At 37.8% G+C, this 25,556-nt stretch overlaps 2 protein-coding genes across 5 annotated transcripts in view; both read left to right on the top strand.

The window, feature by feature from the left end:
• Positions 1–13,055, top strand: part of capn5b (calpain 5b) — a 40,257-nt gene extending 27,202 nt beyond the window's left edge. The window contains exons 6-14 of one of the 3 annotated variants that reach the window (XR_008637746.2): positions 2,235–2,428; positions 3,384–3,461; positions 6,417–6,612; positions 6,724–6,846; positions 7,242–7,438; positions 7,589–7,710; positions 9,189–9,325; positions 9,498–9,772; positions 11,026–13,054. Coding sequence is in view for 2 of the 3 variants with exons in the window: in XM_055179767.2 (XP_055035742.1) it covers positions 2,235–2,428; positions 3,384–3,461; positions 6,417–6,612; positions 6,724–6,846; positions 7,242–7,438; positions 7,589–7,710; positions 9,189–9,325; positions 9,498–9,641; positions 11,026–11,079 (1,245 nt within the window). In the remaining variant the exon portion in view is untranslated. Of the gene's footprint in view, positions 1–2,234; positions 2,429–3,383; positions 3,462–6,416; positions 6,613–6,723; positions 6,847–7,241; positions 7,439–7,588; positions 7,711–9,188; positions 9,326–9,497 lie in introns of all 3 variants that reach the window. The other 2 variants (XM_055179767.2, XM_055179768.2) reach the window with 2 other exon arrangements.
• Positions 13,056–14,186: 1,131 nt separating this feature from the next.
• The window catches only part of myo7ab (myosin VIIAb), an 87,066-nt gene continuing 75,696 nt past the window's right edge, over positions 14,187–25,556 (top strand). For both annotated transcript variants that reach the window (XM_055179766.2, XM_055179765.2), the window contains exons 1-6: positions 14,187–15,685; positions 16,082–16,269; positions 16,379–16,471; positions 24,520–24,583; positions 24,736–24,849; positions 25,249–25,401. In XM_055179766.2, coding sequence (XP_055035741.2) covers positions 24,566–24,583; positions 24,736–24,849; positions 25,249–25,401 — 285 coding nt within the window. In that variant the 5' untranslated portion in view covers positions 14,187–15,685; positions 16,082–16,269; positions 16,379–16,471; positions 24,520–24,565. The remainder of the gene's footprint in view (positions 15,686–16,081; positions 16,270–16,378; positions 16,472–24,519; positions 24,584–24,735; positions 24,850–25,248; positions 25,402–25,556) is intronic.

Genomic DNA, 25,556 nt, shown 5'->3' with positions numbered 1-25,556 from the left:
TGCGGTTATTCGTGCTAATATTGCGATGTGCAATTGCGATTATAATAAATGGTATCATGAGTCAACTTGGTGGGTTTTAAGGAAAATCCACACACAGTTTAGTGATAATGCTAAAATGTGTATTTGTAAAACTAGAAATGTTTTCGTATTGCCACGTGATGTAGCAACTGCTCAGTGTCAGTAATCCTAAATCCAAAATACCGTAGTTTTTTTTTTAGCTACCAAATCACTGTCAACCTCATCTGCATCCATCTTCGCTCTGGTATTTCCGCGCTGCGCACACACAAGTGACGACGCACACCACACACGTGCATGCCACACATGCACTGCCTTTTTTTGTTCGTTTTTCTTTCTTTTATTAAACCGCAAGGAAAATCATCAAACTGTTATCAGAAAGTTTGTGTTAACAAGTCCACACATTTATTTATTTAATATAATTGCAACATTTTGCTGTCATATAATCGCACAGGCTGACATCGCGATTGCGATGCGATTAATTGTGCAGCACTACATGCGATTCACATCTGTCGAAGTTTGTATTGAGTAGTGTTTTGTTACGTAATAATATTACTTTTCTGAAGTAACGAGTAAAGTAACGCATTACTTTATAAATGTAAATATTAATATTTGAGTTACTTTTTTTTTAAAAGTAATATGAGTTACTTTTCAGTTTAATTATTTCAATTTAAAAATAAAATAATGTACTGAATTAAATTTACACATTTTAACATAGAATTACGCACTCTGTGCGCCTGAGCAGGAACAGTTTGAGTCAGAAACGGGCAGTGTTGGGAAAAGTTACTTTTAAAAGTAATGCATTACAATATTAAGTTACTCCCTAAAAAGTAACTAATTGTGTTACTTAGTTACTTTTCATGGAAAAGTCAAGCTCTGGCCTCCCACTCAAGCGCACAGAGTGCGTAATTCTACGTTAATATGTTCAGTTTAATTCAGTAAATTATTTTATTTTTAAATTGAACTAATTAAACTGAAAAGTAACTTGCATTACTTTTAAAAAAAAGTAACTTAAATATTAATTTGTACATTTATAAAGTAATGCTTACTCGTTACTTCAGAAAAGTAATATTATTACATAATGCGCGTTACTTGTAATGCGTTACCCCCAACACTGAAAACAGAGATGGCAGGCCAGAGCTTGACATTTTTGCGATCGTGAAGGGCACCTGCGGGGCCTGAGGGAGATCGGGCCTCAGCCAGGTAGGAAAAATCAACGTAAAAGTAACGTAAACATTGATTTCCATGAAGGGTGACTAAGTAGCGCATTTGGTTGCTTTTTTGGGAGTGGCTTGGTATTGTAGTGCATTGCTTTTAAAAGTAACTTTCCCCAACACTGGTATTGAGACACAATTCCATCTGTTCGCCTGAAAAGTCCGCTCCCCTTCTCACTCTCATAATGGGAGAGGGAGGGTGTTACTGCGCCGAGTCGAAGTACTCCCAGGGGTGCTATTGCGCCATGGAGTGTGGCTCCTCTTTTTAATCCGCTTGGAAAGGCGCTGCGTTTTGTTTCGTACCACCGGACTTGCTCGTATGGCTACTCGTCTTGGGTGGGGGGAGCGTTGATGTGTTTGGTCGCTTCTAACTTTATCTCTAAATGGTACCATTGAATGAATGGGGCTAAGCTAAATGCTATCGAAGCGTCGCAACGCGCTCCAGCGCTTACGTGCACACACACAGATGATCGAGGGATGTATCAACAATTCTTAGTTAAGGTAATAACATATTTTAATATTGAAAATGAGTAGACTATTCCTTTAAATTCAGACATTATATGAGGCTGTTGTACTATGTGTAGGATACACGTGTCACTGCATTCATTGGTTTAGAAAATGCTGTGTTGGGCACGCAACAGAGTCCCTTATAATTCGACGGCTCAGCTTCTTGAAGATTTGAGTGTAATTGCACTCCGTCCTTCCTTTCAACCTAACAGTGATTATGCTGACAGAATTATTCATGTCACATAAAGCTTATAAGCCTGTGCATATCGTCAAGTTCATTCCTGTGCTCACTGGCTTGCTTCCTACTGATTAACAGCATCATATTTCATCGTACCATGAAATGACAGTCCGTGTTTTTCAAAATCAATAATTTACAAGCAGCGCATTTGCTTGCATTTTAATCAGGGCAATCGGTGCTATGTTTGATTATGCTTTTGGGAGGACTCTGAAATTGAAACTCAGCTGCAATTAATTGGATTTTGACTGCTTTTTGGCCAGGCAACCACTGTGGAGGATATGGAGGCTAGATTGGAATGTGGCCTGGTTAAAGGCCATGCCTATGCAGTGACGGATGTTCGCAAGGTCCGCCTGGGACATGGCCTGCTGGCCTACTTTAAGTCAGCGAAGCTACAGATGATCCGCATGAGGAATCCCTGGGGGGAGAAAGAGTGGAGTGGACCCTGGAGTGATAGGTGAGTCTGCCCCCTTCTGGCTTGGAGGTCATTTACATTTGTGCGTTTGGCCGCTTTTAGTCAAAGCAACTTGCAGTGCATTCAAGCTACACATTTTTTCTTTTATGTATAGTATGCATGCATGTTCCTTAGGATTGAACCCATCACCAAAGTCTTAAAACTTTAAAAGAATAGTTTACCCAAACAGTAAATGGTTCTGGGGGATGATTGGGAAATACCTGGCTTGTCCACATGAGAACCACAGCTCAATGTGTCAGAAGCAGAGTTATTGTCACCATACACTTCTTGACAAATTCTGTATGATCTCTGCAAAAATAAAGGATTGTGGCAGTGGTCACGAACAGAAATGATTTGTCCTTTGCAGTCTCCACAATGCCTGCAAAGTAGTGTTACATGTCCTGAGAGAGTAGAAAAGTCATTTCTGTCTTCCCCTCTGAGAGGATTCCAGTATAAATAACACGGATCTGAAGTGTCTGCTCGCAATGCCGGCTGCTGTGAAATTGAGATATCAAGCCAAGCAGGCTGGTAAAAATAAGATGGTTTGATTGAAACAGAGAAGTCCAGGGGTGTTTAGACTTTCACCGCCTCTCATTTAAATAACTGTGCTTTTGTGTGATGCCTCCTACCCTATACATATCCACCACTGGAGGGTAGAATGAAATAAGGCTTTACAATCTCTTTGCTCTTACTTCTTTTTCAGTATGCTACTGTTATAGCTGGAGTTATATTGACCTCTAAATTATTTACTGGCCAGTCAGAAGGATCTTATTGAGAAGAAAGTTGTCTTTCTTCAAACTTTTGCCCGGTGAATTATTTATTCAGGGCTTGATTACTGTAATTTGTGAGTTGCTCCATTCTGTCATGACTTTCTGAAAGCAAACTTTTCTCAGGTGATGTTAAAAGAAGCAGGCCGTTGTTTCTCACGGCATTGAGTGATGTCTGATCTGTGTCGTAGCTCAGAAGAGTGGAAGAAGGTGAGCAAGAGTGAGAGAGAGAAGCTTGGCGTCACCGTTCAAGACGATGGAGAGTTTTGGTGAGGGTCACTTTGTTCTTACCGTTTGTAGAACTCTAGAACCCTGAGGAACCCAAACCATCTTCAGTGTTTGGTAAGAAATCCAGTGTGGTCCGAAAACTGAAAACGAAAGATCAGTATAAAAATGTTAGTCAACATTTCTGACTCTCTTTTTGGTTTTTGGTGCATTTGCTGGTTTAGTCTGTGACCTACAAATCTTAAAATATTGTAAATGTTTCTGCTTATTATCATGATTGGCAACACTTTACTTGAAGGGGTGTTCATAAGACTGACATGACACCTTCATAATCATGGCAACATTAACGTGCATAAGTGACATTTGTTCAATTAGGTCATTTTAATGCAAAGATGACATTGTTTGAGATGTCTTTATTATGACAACTTGACATTAATCAATACATCATAACTTGTCATGTCAACTTGACATTACCAAGACAACATAACTGACCACTTTTTACCCGTAATACAAATTAAATTTGTCATTAAAATGTTATTAAGTCTTAATACTCTGTCAAATCATTTTATAACAACGTCATGAATATTTTTCTTGACCTCAACTACAGTGGTACAAATATAATCTGTCATTTAACGTTATTAAGTGTTAATAATCTGTCAAATAGTTTTATAACAACGTCATGAATATTCTTCATTTTATAATGTTTTTTTATTCCTCCAAGTGTTTAATAAATAAAATTAATATAATAATAATTAAAATTGTTAAAATTATATTTTAGTGCATTTGGAGACCAATTTACCTAAAATTAAATGTAAACAGTACAAAAATTGGTTAAGCCATGCAGCGTTGGGTCTATATCGCTGGAAAACAGTTAACTCTTTCCCCGCCAGCATTTTAAACAAAAGTTGCCAGCCAACGCCAGCATTTTTCATGATTTTCACAAAATTGTAATGCTTTCCAGAAAATGTTTTCTTTAAATATATAAATACAATATATCAACTGAAAGAAACTGACCCTCTGCTTTCAAAAAAAAACAACGTTTCATCCTACCTTCATTAGTTCTCTTTTTTCACCTCTCAAATATGGGTATGTTTTTTTAAAAACACCAAATTTTAAGCAAAAAGCTGTGATTATTCATTTTTGCGGAGGACTTTTGATAAAGATCAGATGCAGAGCGATCTTTAAAACATATACTGAGTTTCTCTTTCACGTGTGGCCTTACTTCTGGGTTGTATAAGCTGGTGGATAATAGCGGTATTGCGAAAAGACGGAAATTCTTGTCATGGGCAGGGAAGCGTTTTCTCTTAATTTGGGCGAGATAACTCGTCAATGGCGGGGAAAGAGTTAATTACATTAAATTAATTAAATGTTTTGTTTGTTTTTCTTATGTCAGGAAATTTCAGAACTCTGTGTGTGAGGAAGAAAAAGTTCTGTTGTCAGTTTTTTATGTATTGTACACATACTGTACATAAAGTTAAGTATAATCTTTTGACGTGTCTGTTACATTTTGTTAAGGTATTAAAATTATTTGACATAGTATTAACACAGTTCAATTTGTACCACTGTGGCTGAGGTCGGGAGGGGTATTCATGGTGCTGTTGTGGAACTATTTGACGGAGTATTAACACATGATGGCATTTGAATGACAGTTTAATGTAATGTTAACCCATAAATCTAGGTAGTTTCTTAAAGGAATATTCCATTTTCTTAAAAGAAAAATCCCGATTATTTACTCACCATCATGTCATCCAAAATGTTGATGTCTTTCTTTGTTCAGTCGAGAAGAAATTATGTTTTTCGAGGAAAACATTGCAGGATTTTTCTCATTTTAATGGACTTTAATAGAACCCAACGCTTAATACTTTACTCGACACTTAACAGTTTTTTTCAACGGAGTCTCAAAGGACTACAAACGATCCCAAACGAGGCACAAGGGTCCCATCCAGCGAAACGACTGTCATCCCTGACAAGAAAAACAAAAAACATGCACCTTCAAACCACAACTTCTGGTCCAGATCCGGTCGTGATGCGCCAGCGTGACCCCACGCAATTTGTCATGACGTCAAAAGGTCACAGAGGACGAACGCGAAACTCCGCCCCAGTGTTTACAAGTGTGGAGAAAGAGGACCGTTCCGACGTTGTTGTATGTCAACTGATACTAATTAATGCTTTTGTGTTAGTTTATTGTTTACAATTGTCCGCAAATTTGCGTTTTATGTAACACGTGACCTCCCTACGTCACTACGCATTTACGTTATGTCGCGCTGGACCGGACCTAGATGAAAAGTTGTGGTTTAAAAGAGCATATTTTTTATTTTTCTTGTCAAAAATGACAATTGTTTTGCTATATAAGACCCTTATGCCTCGTTTGGGATCGTTTATAGTCCTTTGAAACTCCGTTGAAAAAAAACTGTTAAGTGTTGAGTAAAGTATTAAATGTTGGGCTCTGTTGAAGTCCATTTGAATGGGAGAGATCCTGCAATGTTTTCCTCAAAAAACATAATTTCTTCTCGGCTGAACAAAGAAAGACATCAACACCCCGGATGACATGGTGGTGAGCAAACCATCTGGACCCCTCCCCCAAGAAAATGGAATATTCCTTCAAGTTTGATAATTATTCTGCTATGTCATGTTTATGACAAATTAATGACAAGTTATGATGTATTGATTTATGTCAAGTTGTCATAACTAAAACATCTCAAACAATGTCATCTTTGCATTAAAAATGACATAATTGAACAAATGACACTTAATGGTAGTTGTCATAAACATGCATAAAATCTCATGTCATGTGTCATGTCATGATTATGAAGGTTATGCACACCCCTTCAAGTAAAGTGCCACCCCATGATTCGGCAAATTAATTTTAAATGAACTATTTAATCCCATATTATTAGTGTGGTGTCTTACTTTAGAGCTTACTGTGTCTGATAAACACATCCAGTTTCTACATTATCCTGCTATTCTTTTTTCCCACCGGCTTTGAACTCCATCACCAGGATGAACTTTGAGGATTTCTGTCACTACTTTACCGACCTGATTCTGTGTCGATTGATAAACACATCCTACTTGAGTATTCACAAGACCTGGGAAGAAGAGGTTATGAGGGGCTCCTGGGTCCATCGAGACGAGCCTCTCCGTAACCGCGCGGGAGGCTGTATTAACCATAAAGCCACATTTCTACAAAACCCACAGGTCAGTGTGTCTACAGTACATGTGTATGTTAGATCGTAAAATGATGTTTTTGCTTTGGAGGTGTTTAAATCTCATGGGTTCCATTTGAGTTTGACACATTTCTTTCTGCAGTATGTTTTTGATGTGAGAAAAGTGGAGGACGAGGTGCTAATCTGCCTGCAGCAAAAGGAACGCAGAGCAACTCCCAAAGAGGGCAAAGGCGAGAATCTGGCCATTGGATTTGACATTCACAGGGTACAGAATTAAACACATATATGCGATTCTAACAATAGCCACATTCATGCTAGAAACCTGTTAAATGATATCTACATTCACATACTGTAATCAACAGCTTACCTTCTTTTATCCATATTGGTACAATTGATGCATCAACACTAAAATGCTATTACAATTTTTTCAGAATTTACCTTTGACCAGCAGCTGTAAAAAATAGTAGGCTACTTATTTTTTATTTCTTGATCCAGTTAAATGTAGAGAAATTCTCTATTATTTTCCAAAACTTAAAAACATCACATCATGGGACATTATACATTCTGCCTGCTGAATACAGTTTATGAAATTAAAATGATACATTATATAAAATCATAAATATAAATTAAGCTCATATACAGCCTCTTCCCGACCATCAGGTGGAGTTGAATAGAAAATACAGAATGCACTCAGCTCAGCAGAAGGTCGCAGGTTCAATCTACATCAACTCTCGCTGTGTCTTTCTAAGAAAAGAGCTAAAGGAGGGGCGTTACGTCATTATCCCCACAACCTTTGACCCCGGTCAAAAAGGAGAGTTCCTGCTCCGTGTCTTCACTGACGTGCCTTCAGACTGCAAGTAAAGTAGCTTTTAGATCTCAGATGAGGACACCTTTATGTGTTATGTTGTGAATCACCACGCCATGGATACTTCCATATATTAAAAAAATATAATGGAAATAATATCCAGGTACAATGGCTGATATGATTCTTCATTGTGTATTCACAGAGAGTTAACTCTAGATGAGCCTCCACAGACATGCTGGACGGGTATGTGTGGTTACCCTCAGCTGGTCACACAGGTGCATGTGCTAAGTGCCGAAGGCCTCGAGGGCCAAGACTCCAATGGAGGTATGCTTACTATATTTATATTTGCAGGGAACACGTTTGAAATCAGATCTTAACTAGATATTAAAGTTTGAAGACAAACTTTATGTTGGCTTGACAAAGCCTGGCCTGAACGTTTAAAACGGTTTGACAGAAGTTTGACAAAAGTTTATTTAAGTAGGCTATCTGGCTGTTAGTATGTTTAAAGGAACACGCCCACATTTTGGGAATTTAGCTTATTCACCGTATCCCCCAGAGTTAGATAAGTCCATACATACCTCTCTCATCTCCGTGCGTGCTGTAACTCTGTCTGACGCAGCCCCCGCTAGCTTAGCTTAGCACAAAGACTGGAAATGCATGGCTCCAGCTAGTATACTGCTCCCAATAAGTGACAAAATAACGCGATCATTTTCCTATTTATGTGTTGTGATTTGTATAGTCAAACCGTGTACAAATAACAAGGTGATATGAGACACAGCGATCTTTTAACAGTATACATATTGAGAACTATATTCTCTGAAGACGAAGCACTGCCGCATGGGCGGAGTGATTTGCACAACTCTGACCGAACTCTTTGCTCCTCACCAGGGGCTTCTCGTGTGCTGCGAGCAGATCACTCCGCCCATGCGGCAGTGCTTCGTCTTCAGAGAATATAGTTCTCAGTATGTATACTGTTAAAAGATCGCTGTGTCTCATATCACCTTGTTATTTGTACACGGTTTGACTATACAAATCACAACACATAAATAGGAAAATGATCGCGTTATTTTGTCACTTATTGGGAGCAGTATACTAGCTGGAGCCATGCATTTCCAGTCTTTGTGCTAAGCTAAGCTAGCGGGGGCTGCGTCAGACAGAGTTACAGCACGCACGGAGATGAGAGAGGTATGTATGGACTTATCTAACTCTGGGGGATACGGTGAATAAGCTAAATTCCCAAAATGTGGGCGTGTTCCTTTAAGTATGAAGCTTTTTAACATAAAGCTAACATAATAGCTACCCTGATTTAGCATGAAGCTAGCATTATTTAACATGAAGCTAGCATGATTTAATATGAAGATAGCATGAAGCTAACATGTTTAAAAGACCCAACCCCCGTGTCTCTACAATGTTCTGATGTGAAGATATAAGGCTTTGTTTATTCCGTTGCTTCTGTAGTTACATCGTATACTAAGACCGACGGAAAATTAAAAGTTGAGATTTTCTAGGCTAATATGGCTAGGAACTATACTCTCATACTGCAGCAGGCGTAGTGATATTATGCACTGCCCTGAAAATAGTTCCCTTGGTTACTTTCAATAGCAGGGGACTATTTTCAGGCGCTGCGTAATATCATTGCGCCTGCTGCAGCCATGTTACGGCAGCAAAGTCTTTGATTATTATTGTTTTTGACTATACAATCCATGTGCATTATCTGTATTAGTAAATCAAAGACAGCAGAATAATTTTTTGCATTATGTCACATAATACTGTATGTAATCTGACTGATGTTTCTTCTTCAGCTTCTGACCCGTACGTGATCATTACCTGTGAGGGGGAGAAGGTCCGCTCTCCCGTGCACAAAGACACACGCTGCCCAAATTTTGACATCAAGGGAATATTCTACCGCAAAAAGCCAAAGGAAGGCATTCACATTGAGGTAAGCTGGAAATCTATAATTAAATTCCTTTTTTCTATACTTCAACCATAAAAGCTCTCATTTCCTTTATTGACTATGCTGTTGCTCTGTCCTCTTACCGTATTTCTGCCTTTCTTCTTTCTTTTCTCTTCTGCTTGACATCTTTCCTCCGGGTGCTTTGTGATGAACTCAGATCTACAATAAGAATGTGATTGTTGACACCTTCCTGGGTCAGGTGACTCTCTTTAGTGACCCAAACGACCGTCAAGAGCAGCACACAGTCCACCTAAAAGACAAGGGCAGTCATCAAGACAACAACCTACCCGGCACGCTGACTGTGCGTGTTATCACCTGCACCACTTTAATCAACATCTGATCATAAACTAAACATGACCTCATGCTTCCCATCATTTCACACACTCTGCCTGGGTTCCTCATCTATGTATCACGTTACACACGATGCCTTGTGTGAGCCCATCATTTCTTTTCGTTTAACCAAAAATGAATATACCTTAATTATTGTCTCACTTTCATGTTGTTACAAACCTGTACGTTGCATTATTTGGGAAAATGTTTGTAGATGTATGCTCCAAAATAGACAAATAGTCTGTATGACTTATTGTGCACTATATTCCAAGTCATTTAAAATATACAGTGGTTTGTTTAAGATTAAAGTTTGATAGTGTTTGAGCCGTTAACCCAAGAACTGGTGTGATGGGATCTTCGAATCTGTGAGATTAACAAGAACCAAGATCTTTCTAAATTTTATTCTTCCAAGACGATTCTTTTCAAGAATCTGACCAGATCCAGCTTAAGTAATTTATTTACAAGTGTTATTGCTATCTGAAAATAGTTGTGTAAAGATCGATCAATATTTGGGGCGTTCCACAGGGAAAATAACAGCATATGGGTTTGTAACTTGATGAGTGAATGAAGAGCTCAGATGCAGAAAAGATGCTGAACGCCTCCTCCTCCAATATCAGTGATATTGACTGAATGCTCTCAGCACGTATTTTAGGTTCTTAAAATAGTTTTGCTTCAATCCCAGGCTCGGGCCATTTAGAAATAACGGTTTGTTGGCAGAATCCATTAAACGCCATGATGATTTTTCAGCAAAGTCCTCTAAGTGCACAGAAGAAGAATTGAATGAACAGTTTTTTACCCTGTAAAGAAGGTTTACCGAATATATTAGGATATTAAACAAGTATTTGAACCTTTTACCTTTATTCAGAAAGGACAGTGACAAGTGACTGGAGACTTTTAGAGAGTTTTGTAGGGAAAATACAGTCCAATTGAATAAATACCAATTTCAATTACTAACTAATAACCTTTTCATTGCCATTAAAGTGAACCTAAACATAAGAGCCTGATCAAAAATGCTAATTTACAAGAAAACACGTCAGACGCACTTAGAGGATTTTGCGTCTGAGCTCTTCATATAATGACAGAATTATTTTTTTTATCTACTGTTCACCTTTTAATTACCACATGATCAGATATTCTAATAAAGGGCTATGCATTGAATTTGCATGAGCGGCTGAAGGTGGTCTTAGGTAGAAGTAGAACCCCTTAGGAGTCCTAGTCTCAAGATCGGCCACAGTTTAACCTGCCAGGTCAACTCCGTAAACCCAGTCAGGCAGATCACAATCACAATGTCTCTTTCCATCCCTCCTCTCCTAAACACATTCAGTCATCAAGTATCACTGTGCCCATTCATACAGTTCCCCTCAAGATGTGGAGTGACGCGGAGATCCACCCGATTACAGAGACTTTGACCTTTAGCAAGACCTGATCATCTCTTATCTCGCTGAGTTCTGCCGAATCTCCACACGCGATGACTCCAGCTCCGCTGTGCCACACCAGACACATCTTCAGATTCTCTGCGTCACATTGCTTAGCAACAGAAGTCTGGAGCTTACTGGAGCACAGAGATTGATTCTCACAGTACCGAAAGCCCACCTAGACTATCTGCAGTGCTATTTTAACAATGACGCAATTTCCGAAGGGCACAATTTGATGTAGCCTAACAACGTCTGTGTTGTTTGATGAAAGTTACACTTTTGTCTTGGGGTTTAATAGAGAGCAGGTGTGTGTTAGGGTGACCAGATGTCCCATTCCCATACAGTATGAACCTATAATTTTGGTCCAATATTTCGCTTTTTTTGATTGCTATAAAGTATTTAAATGTTATTATTTTTGGTTTTTGGTATCCAAATAAATCTAAGCACTAGTCAACGTGAACAATATGTACCTGTAGCTCAATTAGTAGAGAATTGCATTAGCAGGTCATCGGTTTATTTTCCAGGGAACACACATACTAATAAATTGTATACCTTGAATGCACTGTAAGTTGCTTTGGATAAAATGCATAATTTTTTTACCGTGGTCATCTGGTCACCCCAGCGCGCGTGTGTGTGTGTGTGTTATCCGCTCAAGCATAACCTAAAGACCATTAGGAGGTTATGCATGTGTAAATCAAAAGGAAAACTGTCAGTCTCAGCAGTGCCTAAAGTTTGAAGATCAGATCTTTGGACCCACAGATTATTCTCTGGCTACACGTCACTCTTGCTTTGAGGATTGTGAGACTTTAAATAACAGTTTGTCTGTCTTTAGAGTCAGACTCCTGCCAAACAGCATGTGCCATTGTGTTGAACTGCTGCACGATTCAATTCATGGACATTCTGGAGGAGAAGTCCTGTATCTCCTGACTTTTCCTGACTATGATAAATGTCATGTTACTTACAGACTCATGGTGACTGTCATCACCAGCGTTGTGTCCCTTTCAATGGCTACTTGTGCCGTTTCACCAGTGCTACAGCACTACAATGTTCTGTATATGCTTTATGACAAGATTTCAGTTACCATGTGATTTTTGATCAGCATTTTTAACAGTTGGATATGTTTTAGCATCCTCTAATTTGTCTTTAACCCTTTCATGTCAGCTATACTGTAAGAAAATATTTTTCATAGTATGTCTAGTATGTTGTCACAAGCCTCTTGCAGTTTTTTATATTTTGTGTCAAAAATGTAGTGCACTGATACGAATGAGTAGGCTGAATGCCCAGTCAGATAGTAAAAGGCAGGAAAAATCTGATAGAGAGAGAAAGAGAGAGAGTACCGTGTTTTCTGCAGCTAACAATGCAGTGCCAATCAGATTAACAGTGTTGGATGACAAGAATTTAAGAAGCCTTCATGCCCACCAGATTGGCCTTTGGCTAAATGTGGCACATCTGCATCTGAGACGGCTTGATTTTTTTAGGGATGAATAAAGCTTTGATTCGATTTGAGCTTGTTTAGAGCTAGATTGAAATGAAATCCTCAGCACTGATCCTCATAGGCCAAATTAAGGGGTGGTTTCCCGGACCAGGATTAGCTTAATCCAGGACTAGGCCTTAGTTTAATTAGGAAATATAACTCGTTTTAAACAACATGCCTGACTAAAAACATTACCTGTGTGCATCTTGAAGTAAAACAAAGGGCCCTGATGTATTTTAAGATCTTTAAGTGAAAGTTGTTTTCAGTTTGGAGAGCCCTTAAAAGTGTTTAATTCTAGGACTAGTCTAATCCCTGTCCGGGAAACTGCCCTTATAAGAGTTAAATAGAGGATTTAGAAAGTCGAATTCATTTTCTGTGTATGAATTTTATGGACAAAATGGTTAAGAAAGCAAGCGTTACTGAGCAGACTGTAAAAATATTTGTTGGTTCAACTTAAAAAGTACCCAGCCCCTAAGGCAGCGCTTCTCAATTATTTTCTGTCACGCCCCCTCTAGGAAGAGGTAAACATTTCGCCCCCCCCAACTCTCCGCCGCGACTGTAAATAGTATAATTTGCCTATAAAATTACACATCTGCAAAACATTGTATCCTTATTAACATTGAGAAAACACAAAAAGAAAACACAAAAAAAGAAATATCGATCAACTTACAACAAAGAATAACTTTATTAACATTGTTTTTTAGTCTGTAACAGAAAAGACTTAAAATGCATCAATTTGCCTGAAATAAAAAAATCAATCCTTATTTAAAGTATAATATTTTTTGACCATTTGATACTGAAAAATTAAATATAATCAATACATAACACAAGCGGTTTACAGCGTGATTGGCTTGTAATGTCTTTAAAAATCACTTCCTGAAAAAGTATTTTCCCTGGGGTCTCGCGCGCCCCCCCTGGTGTCGTTTCGAGCCCCCATGGGGGTCCCGCCCCACTATTTGAGAAGCACTGCCCTAAGGGGACATGGAGCAAAAATTAAATAAAGTTTAGTTTCGCGTGCGCACGTCGAAACTATCGCATGCTCACGTGAATCTTTCGCGTACTCATGTGAAACTTTTGCGTGCTCACGTGAAACTTTCGCGTGCTCACTTGAAACTTTCACGTGCTCACTTGAAACTTTCGCGTGCTCACTTGAAACTTTCGCGTGCTCACTTGAAACTTTCGCGTGCTCAAGTGAAACTATCGTGTACGCACGTTAAAATTTTGCTAAACTTAAAAAAATTCTGCACATGAAGGTTTCGCGTGAGCACATGAAAGTTTTACGTGAGCACATGAAACTAAACTTGTGAAACTATTGCGCGCGCAAGTGAAACTATCTCGTGCGCACGTGAAAGCGAAAGGTTTTTAGATTTTTTTGCTCCAATGTCACCTTAGGGGCTTGGTAAAAAAGTAAGTTACTGCTTACCTTCACATTTTGAGTTCATTCAATTTAAAAATATTAGTTGACTCAAAAAATTGTTGTGTATATTTTTTAGTTAAATGAACTCAAAATTTGAAGGCAACCAGGAATTTCTTTTTTACTCTAAACCAACTTTTTATACAGTGTAGGGATTTTATTTATATATAATGAGTAAAAAAACACTCTTTACTGCTTCTTGGACAATAGAGACTGAATTAATCTAAATAAATAGCCTTAAATATTTTCTTTTCAGCTTTGGAAGGTTGTACACTAAACCACTTTATTATTCTTTTCCTATACGTCATCTAAAGTTTACTCTATGTATGTTTTTTCTTTTTTTTGGCTTATTGAGAATGCTGTGAAAAATACCACTGTGCCATTTAGAGCCAAATGCATTGTATTTTTTTTCTCTATTTTGCCAAATAACAAGTTATTATTTTTGTTAAAGTTCCAGTGCTTTTAATGCCAAACATATTCTGATTGTTATGTTTCTGTTTTGTTTGTTGTTAACAGTATTTGTGGTTTAAAACAAAGCTAATTTAAATCGTATGCCAAAAAAAAGACATAAATGGGGCATACTTCAGATTTTTTAACATTAGTATCTGGATTTTAATGCTGCTGCCATATGGAGGCGTATTGCGCTGCATGCTTTTATTTGTTTACAAACCTAGATTGCTTAACCTTCTACGCTGTTCGCCCAGGTATTTTGCAAAGTAAACATATTTGCATAGGCTCGCTGGAAGCCCAGTTTTACCAGTGCGTCATTTTGCATAATTTTAATATTATTTTTAGGTTTCACCATGCATTGCGTCTTTGGAGATTTTTACATGCTTGTAATCACAAGACAAGCTTAAATCCTCTCTCTCTTGCACTGATCTCATTGAATGGCATCATATGATTCATACTGTATTGAATGGAATTCCTGTTACTTGCAGCCTGTGATCGATGAAATGGCGTTATTTGCTCTAATGTGATGTACTGGCTCTTTGGCCTTGACTGCTGCATGTACTTTGGCTGAGTGAATCTTCTACTCCAACATATGCCGTCACAAATCCTGTCCTGTTTGACTTTCTAGGCATCTTGGTAGCATACAGCCTTAAGAACCAGTGAATGCTTGTGGAGAGGGTCAATTTAATCTCTCTTTGTCCTTTTGATTTTTTTGACAAGGGTCAGACGTTCAGAGAATGAGCTTGTGATACTCTTGTATTTTTTCTGATGATGTTTAAAATGACTTTAAAATGACGTGTATATATATATAGAAAAATATTAATATCTTGCATGGTATCATTCTATAAAACATTGCTGGTATTATCTTTATAATGAGTATCTTTTATCAGCATTTTATACACCTTTGTTTACTGTTTTATATTTAGCCACTAAATCTTATGTTAAAAAAAACAAATGGACAGACAGACTGAAACTATATACTGTATCTTTATTGATTGTAGGATTTTAATATGTTATCTCTGTTTATATTTGTGTTAGATTTTTCGTGTACGTCTCTCCTGGGTTACACTGTGGTGATTTGATATACTTGTTTGAAGTACTTGAAGTACTTTTTTCTTTTGTATTTTGTCAACTTGTGGCATGACTTTGAAATAAAAGATTGAAATTCTTACTGCAGTTTCTGCCTGAGTTTCATTTTTGTTTATATATTTACTTTCTTGTTGTTCCAGGCCGAGCTGTTTTCCAACTCAAACATACATCAGGTACTGTCAAAGTTCAAAATATCTATTACAAGACATCTGTTATTGCTGCTGTTTGGGTCATTTTGGATGGTTATTCATGGGTTGCACTTTATTTTACAGTATGTGCTCTTACAGTGTAATTACACAACAAAATGTGGGTAATAACAATGTAAAAAAATTATTTTTATGTTACATTAACTTCATATGTACTTCATATGGGTTAGGGTCAGTGTTACCTAGTAATTACACAGTTACGTACATAATACATACATGTAAACAACATTGTAAAATAAAATGCTATTTCTATTTACTTTTGATTGTGCCATTTCCCTTTGAACTTAACAATCTTTTAATAAACCACACCCAGCCTCTGTTTATAGATACAAAAACTTGACCTTTCCCATACCCACTTTGCAGGGCAGATTGAGACATGAAAGAGTAACCGGAAACTAGCTACTGTGCACTTGGCCTGCAGACCTTTGTGTCAAGCCCCTCCCTCCCCCACAATGACCGCCTACTGCCTAACCCCGCCTCTCTCTAAGCTGGATCAGCAGTGCCATTGACTGAATGTTGCCACTGTCTAACCCAGCATCCCACAGCAACAGGTACTTTGGCAAAGCGGCCAGTGAGGGAGAGATTGGAAAATTCTTAGCTATTATTGACTCCTACTTAAAAAAAAAATTATTGAAACCTGATGACTTTTTGATCATACAGAACAGACTGGGACAGGAGGAAAGAAAGACAGAGATAGGCTAAGTAAGGAAAATACAAGGAAGTGCTACAGGTGGATTCTTGAGTCACTGTGAGGTGAGTTTATACCTCATGTTTTTTAAGGCTTTACAGAAAGCTACTTATTATAGTTTTCCGCCATGCAATCGCTTGACCAGGCCTCTGTTTATCAGCAGTTGGGCCCAAAAGTCCAGTAGTTAAGATGTATTAATGCAATACTAATAGTTTCATTGCAAATTATAAATTTTAGTATCCTTTTTTTTAAGGTGTGCACCTGATGATTTATTTTTCTAATGCATACTGTTTAAAATCTATTTTGTAAAACAATGCTTATGCTTTATAATAATCATGCCTGTTGTGAATGCCTTATAGGGAAATATTGTTTTTATTCTAGCGCATTATTAAGTCAAGCTTTCGCACTGAATTACCAGTTTTAAAGGAACTTTTATAAACATGCATCATTGGAAGAAGAATAGCCAATCTTTTGTACAAAAGAGTTCACATAAAACATAGTCACAAATTCAGTTATTTGACCTTTAGGCAGTTTCCCAGACACGGCTTAAGCCTAGTTCCAGACTAAAAATTATATGTTTAAGGTGTCTTAACTGAAAATAGCTTGCACTGAAATATACCAGTGCCATAGTTTTGTCTCAAGATACACTTTTTGCAAGGTGTGTACTTAAATTTCCTAATATAACTAATGCCAGACGGTTTCATCGGACGCACGTGCGGTGGTTGGAACTTTACTTCCGGTTTCAGTTTGTTTAATGGTCTGGCTAGTTGCTAAACTGAACTCCTGAACAAATATCTCGTCGAAAATAACAAATGTTTTGGTTTCCTATAGGTAATCTACGTGTTGTGTATTTAGCTTGTTATATAAATAAACTACTTTAAAAGGACTTTGTTGTTATTTATTCTTAGCGGCGTTTACCGGAAGTTATGTGCGTTCCACGAAAGCCGCTTATTTATGTTATTACTGCTGTAAGCGTATATAGTCTTGGCTGAATCAACTTCACGTAAACGCCCCGGGTGCCCCCTTATGTCTATTTAAATCCCATTTTTGATCCCAATGTGTACACTAAACTTTAGGATCCCCAGTTTGCTTTAAAGTTTGTATACCAGTGGCGGCTCGTGACTGCTCATCCGAGGAGGCGCACAATAAGTGTTCGGAGTGTCATATGTGTTGCTTGCGTTTTCAAAATATGTGTTTGTTGCGTCATGTAAACCATGTGCATCAAGTGTTTTGACAAAATAAGTGCCTGCTTCACACGTGCCAAAACCGTTTCCAATAATAGAGATGCTGATGTTCACAAAATACACGCAAGACACTCCCTTAACAGTAAACTCTGATTACTCATGAGATTATGTGAGTATCTGACATATGCGAGCGTCTCTTTTATCATAAACCCTTTAGCAGGCACTTATTTTGACAAGACACGTGATGCACACAGGATCTCTCGATACGCAGAAAACATATTTTGAAAAAAGAACCACAAACATGACGGGCTACATACATGTTGTGACGAACTTTGCATCTAGCGTCCTTGAAAAAAGAAGTCACCGGCCGCCACTGTTGTATACATATGTGTTTATGTTTCTCTGCAGATTTTAGAGACTAGATGTATTTATTTTTAATATGTGTTGGATTATTTTGCTTACACAGTGTTTCACACTCATTGTCGTCTGTATTTATGTCATTTAGCTTTAATACTGAATAGCACAGATGCAATTCTGCTTTGACACAGAGGACGTGACTGTGTGAGACTATAATCTGCCTCTGGCTCTCAATGAGGTGCTGGCTAAAGCAATTAAGAGGGCCACAAGATTTAAAGACCTTTAGTGAGTCTTGGCTGAGGGCAAATGGCTGGTTATGAAACAATCTACACAAACGTCTGACCTAAGTCATGAGGAATATTAACAGTAGACGTTCACTGCTTCATTAGCACTTCTCTGTATTTGAGCTGTGTTATGCTGAAGTTTGGTTGGGCGTTAATAGGTTATTTGACTTTCCAAGCAGTATTTTAAATGCATCTTTAAAGGTCTCCTTATATCAGTTGTTTTGGCATTATGTGTAGAGCAAGAAGAAAAGATAGAAAAGGATAAGATCATGATGCAGACAGGATTTAAACCTGTATCCCGCTGAGCAGGTACAGTAGACAATCTGTTGCTTAATGGCTCTGAAGTCATGTCTGTATTTCATACAGTATATGCATTTATATAATTCATAGGTATTAACTTTTAATTGTTTAGGTTTTTGCTCTGTGTAGGATGCTACAGAGGTCAGATGATTCACAAGTGCATTGTGGGATGTATGGTGATAGAATGCTTCTCAAAAAGACATTTATGTCAGTAAACTGAACTGTGAGATTACATGTGGTCTGAGATTTATGCAAGGAAAGCCAGACATAGCGGTTTACATTCCAATCTCTAATCTCTCGTAATGTGCCGGAATAACAATTTATTGTCTTTTAGGACCACCTGTTTTGGCAGATTTATGGGCGACATCATTAAAGCAACGTGTTTTGTAAATGTAATTGTCTGCGGTGTGTATGCGGTGCATGAATGTCATCTTATTTTTACTTAAAAGGCTCATAGCGTGAAAATCAGACTTTTTCCATGTTCAAGTGCTATGATTGGGTCTCCAGTGCTTCTATCAACCTAGAAAATGTAATAAAGATCAACCCAGTAACTTAGTTTGGGTAAGCCATTTTCTGTAAGCGTGAGAAAAATTAGGTTGTTTAGATTTTGCCTGTTCTGTGAGGTAGGTAGCAAGGCGAATTACAATAATACCGCCAATAATACCGCCCCCTTTATCTGCAATATCCAACCACAGCACTGCCATAGTGCAGAGAGAAAGAAAAAAGTACTTGAAAGCACAATTGAGTTTCAATTACAACATGCCACCATCATTGTGATCAGTGTTTGCATTTCATCCGCTCATTTGCATTTTAAACAACACACCCAAAAACGGCACACTTTTGCTCAGGCCTACACATTAGCAATTTTAACATGCTATAATATATTAGCTGGGGAGAATTTTGAGCTAAAACTTCACATACATAGTGTGGGGACACCAAGATTTATTTTACATCTTAAAAAAATCTCATAATATGACCCCTTTAACATACTGACACACTAACTGGTCATGTATAGCTCGATGGTGGAGCATTGCGTTAGCAGCGCAAAAGGTTATGTGTTCAAACGTATTGTAAGTCAAAAAGTAAAAATGCGTAAATGGTCCTGCTCAAGTCTAAAAAGTGACAGGTGATAAGTTTGTCAGTGTTTATGATACAATCAATCTCAAATCAACCAAACCAAACTCAGTATCTATACAGTATATGCAAGCCTTCAATTATTACATTCTTCAAAACAAAACCAGGGTTTTATATTGGGCTTAAACTAAATGAAGAAAATCCATGTTAATCCTCTTATTGAGCATGGTGTGAGGACGCCACATGATGTAACATTGCCTCGATCTTATTCCCCAAACTGCAGTCTCACATTCAAACCAGCCGATGTTACTAATTTGGACCCATAACCCTGTGCAAAAATAGACCTGTTATATAGCAGGTATTTGTTTAGGGCGCTAACTCATGACGCAGGTGAGGACTGATGGTGATGCAGTGTTAAAACAAACGCGAGGGCACATAAGGAAATGTTTTATCTGGAAAAAGATGGTTTGCATAGCAGCAAGCTTAGCCAGAGAAATCTCTGTAAGCTCCTAAAGAATCCCATCACCCTCCTTTCTACTCACCTGACCATCTGACCACACTGAACCGAAGGTCCTGTTAACCCCTTGGTGACTGAAGCGACACGAGAGTTTGAATCGGAAGTACAAACTCTAGTGTAATTTCATTGAGAATAAACTGTGTGACCTGTACCTGTCTTAGCCAATATTTCTCTACAGGAATTATGCAAATGGGATAACAGATAAAATATCTCATTTGCATGCCACAGTTACCCGTCTTACTAGCTTCTGTGAACCAGAACAATTCTTGTCCATTGTACAATTGTATATGAATAAATATGTATATGTTGTCACAAAAGCTATTAACAAGAGCACAAGTTTAAGAGTATCATGCATACAGTCATTGTATTTCCTTTATGTTGAAACATATTAGTTATAGGCTAAACAGTGTTTTTAGGATTTAAGACCGGAACAGCACAAATTGTTAAAGTTTTAAAACAGCATTAAAGCCTAATACAAATGCCACAGTTTTCAAATACACAGTACTGATCAATAGTCTATTACCTGGTACTGTGTAAAATCTAAGAGCACTGTTATAATTGTTGTTTTTGCAATGGTATAGTGATCATATATAATTATTTCTCAGAGGGTTAAGATGGAAAAATATCCCACATAGTATGTGTGCTGTAGTGTTGTATATTGTCCGGCTGACAATGAGAGGTCATTGTACAGTGAGGAAAATAAGTATTTGAACACCCTGCTATCCAAACACGTTTAGTGGAATTATGACCTAAAAGTTATATTTTGGTCTCATTTGACCACATGACTTTCTCCCATGACTCCAAATGGTCATTGGCAAACTTAAGACGGGCCTGGACATGTGCTGGTTTAAGCAGGGGAACCTTCCGTGCCATGACGTCTAAGTGTATTACCAACATTAACTTGGACACGGTGGTCCTAGCTCTTTTCAGGTCATTGACCAGCTCCTTCCGTGTAGTTCTGGGCTTGATTTCTGGGCCTTTTTTTTAGGATCATTGAGACCCCATGAGGTGAGATCTTGCATGGAGCCCCAGTCCGAGGGAGATTGACAGTCATGTTTAGCTTCTTCCATTTTTTAATGATTGCTCAAACAGTGGACTTTTTTCACCAAGCTGCTTGGCAATTTCCCCATAGCCCTTTCCAGCCTTGTGGAGGTGTACAATTTTGTCTCTAGTGTCTTTGGACAGCTCTTTGATCTTGGTCATGTTAGTAGTTGGATTCTTACTGATTGTATGGGGTGGACAGGTGTCTTTATGCAGCTAATGACCTCAAACAGGTGCATCTAATTAAGGATAATAAATGGAGTGGAGGTGGACATTTTAAAGGCAGACTAACAGGCCTTTGAGGGTCAGAATTCTAGCTGATAGACAGGTGTTCAAATACTTATTTGCAGCTGTATCATACATTGTAAATTCTGGATTTTTTTGATTTTTTGATTATGTCTCTCACAGTGGACATGCACCTACAATGACAATTTCAGACCCCTCCATGATTTCTAAGTGGGATAACTTGCAAAATAGCAGGGTGTTCAAATGCTTATTTTCCTCACTGTATGTGCATGAGTCACGTGTGACCTGTGGCCATCAGTGCTGTAAATCCAGGTTTGGAGATATTCCTCTGACTATTAATCGCAACCATTTGGCACCATAAGGGTTCCAAAAGCCCTGCAAATACAGGAAAGGATAGAGAATAACGAAAATGCTTTTAGTTAAGCACTTAATCAGTATTGCCAAAAGACTACATGTGGAGTTGACAGCGAACTGTAGATTTGACACAGTCGGTAGGCCAATTATTAGAGTGGCCAATCTGAACTGAACTGTGTGTCTAGAGTCAGGTGGTCTCATTCAGTGATGGTATAATAAAGACAGTTGTATCATTACCTCTCAATCCTACAAAACTCTGTCTATTAGGTTCTATTTGTCATTCTAAATGAGTAATTTCAGAGTACAGTCTATTAGCCTTTACATCACTCAGGGAAACTCATTGTCTCGTGGGTTTAATGCACTGCACCTCATGCTGGCTGTAATAACATGCATTCTGTAATGTTCTGCCTGAATAAAACTATTGTTGGATTTGCTCCCACAGCTGTGTTAAAAGAGAGGAAGAAAAACCTTAGTAATTATTCCCAGTGCCAATAGCTATAAATACATAGATCAAATATATTTGAAAAGTAACTAGAGGCAGTATTTTGTTTAAAGGGTGTTCAGTGTGATCCACAGTAATACTGATACAATAAACACCTTCTAATGCTTAAAGTCACAGTACCTCCTATGTATAGACCTTACCTATATATCAAAATAATATCAGATTTGGGCTTCATATTGCACAGTGAGATGTCACTTTTCTTGATCTATTATGTTGTGACCTTGTTATATTGTTGTTAAAAGTTCCATAGAAATTAAGAGGAAAAATGATCAAAGAAATACGTGTTAGGAGATAATATGCAAATAATATGATACTATGACTGCTATCATCTATTCTAAACAATCAAACGGAGTGTACCTGCCTTTGTTTAGATTAAATGTTTCAAAAACTGTTAAATGTTTTCCGAAAACATTTACAAACTTTTGAATAAGATAAAACATATTAAATTATATACAATGTAGTGCTCTTGATTAGTAGCCTTATAGGGTTAATTACACAGAATTTATGATAAATTAATGTATTTGTATAAAATGTCATACAACTGAGGCCCCCGGTACCATCTCACCTTCTCATCTTCTGTTTAAATGTAGACCTTTATTCACAGACTTTGTCTGGTGCATTGTCTTTTCATGGTTTGACCTACGTTGTTAATAGAATTAGATTTTCTGTGCACTGCAATGTTTTTGGTCATTAATATTCTTAGAATGAGTTGGTCCTTGTGCCCTTACTAGGGTGATTTTAAAATGTATGATGCCCTGTGAAGCAACGATCAGAGTATATCTTGATAGAGTGCTTATATTCTGATGCATACTTGTAGATTCATGCTTTTATAAAAACGATCTGTGACCCTAGACCTTCATAAGTCATAAGTCAACCAGTCATAAGGAAAACTGAGATTTATACATCATCTGAAAGCTAAAAGAAACTCTCCAATGATCTTTGGTTTTGTTAGGATAGCACAATATTTAGTGGATATATATAATTATTTAAAAATCTAAATATTTAGAAAATTGCCTTTAAAGTTGTCGAAATAGAGTCCTTGGCAACACATATTACTACACTCCAAAAAATGCTGGGTTGTTTTTGACCCGGGGCTGGGTCACTGTTGGACGGAGCACACTGCCGGGTTGAAGTGACCCAACTGCTGGGTCATTTTAACCCAAGTGCTGGGTTGTTTCAAGATGGTTGATTGACAATAACCCAGCAGTTGGGTTGGAACGGCCCAGCAGTTGGGTCGTTTTGACCCGGCGGTGTGTTCTGTCCAGTGGTGGCCCAGCCCTGGGTTGGAAACAACCCAGCAATTTTTAGAGTGTAATGAAATATATAGTTTTTATATATTTACGGTAGGAAATAACAAAATATCTTCATGGAACATGATCTTTACTTTACTTTTCCAGCTCCCCCAGAGTTAAACATTTGATTGTTACCATTTTGGATTCCATTCAGCTGATCTCCGGGTCTGGCGCTAGCACTTTTAGCATAGCTTAGCACAATCCATTGAATCTGATTAGACCATTAGCATATAAACCGAAGGGGACCGATAATAGTCCCCTTGGTTACTTTCAATAGAAGGGGACTATTTTCGGACAGTGTTACAGCAGCAAAGTGATTATTGATTATTATGCCAGAATGAGAGTATAGTCCTAGCCATATCTGCCTAGAAAATCACAGCTTTTAATTTTCTGTCGGTCTTAATACACGATGTAACTACAGAGGAGTCAAGTTTTAAATAGGAAAAAAACTCTTTTGTTATTTTTAGCGCGATGCCAATGGTCCAATCAGACTCAACGGACCATGCCAAGCCACGCCAAAAGTGCCAGCGCCAGACCCGGAGATGTACTGTTTCAAAACAGTAAGAATCAAATGTTCAACTCCAGGGGAGCTGGAAAACGAGCATAACCTCAAAAAAGTGGAGTGTCCCTTTAATTATAATATTTTTTGGCATAAAAATGTATAATTTTGACCCATATTTTTTTATGCTATTGCTACAAATACTTGTTCAACTTATGACTGGTTTTGTAGTAGAGTTCAGGTGTCAAAGATGTTGTAATTTTGAAAATATGTGCTATATTCTATGTCAATGCATAATATCTTTATATCAAAATAATGCAAAAATGTTTTGCTTAATGCCCCAAGCTATGTACGATCTCTTACTTTCCTTTTTGCCTTGACCTTGTTGAAAATGATCTAATTATGCAGTACATCTTATTTTTGCTGATTTCTTTTTCACTCTTTCTCTGCATTTCTGTCATAGGACCTTCACATGGTGACTTCTAATGTTAACGTTTTAAACCAGAAACATGGTCATTCTGCAACAGGTAAGACAGAGTACATTAAGACCAAAGACTAAATGTTTTTTTTAATAATTAAAGGATTGGTAATCATGTTTTTATTTGTACCATGCCATTTAACAGTTGGTATTGATTTTTTTATATTGATTTATTAGTATTGATTTCTTGTTTGTCCATAGGGCGACTATGTCTGGTTAGACCTCGGAACAGGTCATGAATTTGACGTCCCTGTTGGTGCCGTGGTCAAACTCTGTGACTCAGGTCATATTCAGGTTCTTGATGATGAAGGAAAGGTGGGTTTTTAGGGTGTAGGCTACTATTCATAATACCATCTCAACTAGGAGACAGCACAAGTTGGTAAACTAAAAAGCTCTTGTCATTCAGAAATGATTGTTCAATTGAGGAGCTCAGATGCAAAAGCCGCTAAACGTCACCTATGTGTAAATTAGATAATGGTATTAACCGAATGCTCTTACTGAACATATTATACGTTCATCAAATACTTTTGCTTCAAATCTGCTTAATCCCGGCCTTAGGCCATTTAGAAATAGTGTTTTGTTGGCAAAATCAAGTCTGATGCTACTTTACAAGAAAAATGGTCAGGCGCACTTAGAGGGTTTTGCACCTTAACTCTTCAATTATTTTGTTCTTGGTTTCATTGGCAGTAGTCTTGTCTTGTTTTCAATATATAGGAGCATAGGATCTCTCTCCAGAATGCTACAAACATCAAGCCTATGCACCCAACCTCTATTCATGGAGTGGAGGACATGATCCGTCTCGGAGACCTGAATGAGGCTGGAATCCTCCGAAATCTGTTGATCCGTTACAATGACAGAGTTATATATGTAAGTATTATAGCTTTACATTTTTCTGTTTAGTCTTTGATGTTACTCCTGTTGAAATTCTTTTAAATTATGTTTCTCATTACTATCAGCTTGTTGTTATTGTACTTACTTTTAAGTACATTTTTAAAGATTTGATTCTGCAAAACTCGACCTCA

The sequence above is a fragment of the Misgurnus anguillicaudatus genome, chromosome 9 (assembly GCF_027580225.2).
Source record: "Misgurnus anguillicaudatus chromosome 9, ASM2758022v2, whole genome shotgun sequence".
NCBI classification, from domain to species: domain Eukaryota; kingdom Metazoa; phylum Chordata; class Actinopteri; order Cypriniformes; family Cobitidae; genus Misgurnus; species Misgurnus anguillicaudatus.
The sequence above is the reverse complement of the archived record's forward strand: the minus strand, read 5'-3'. Positions and strand labels throughout refer to the sequence as shown.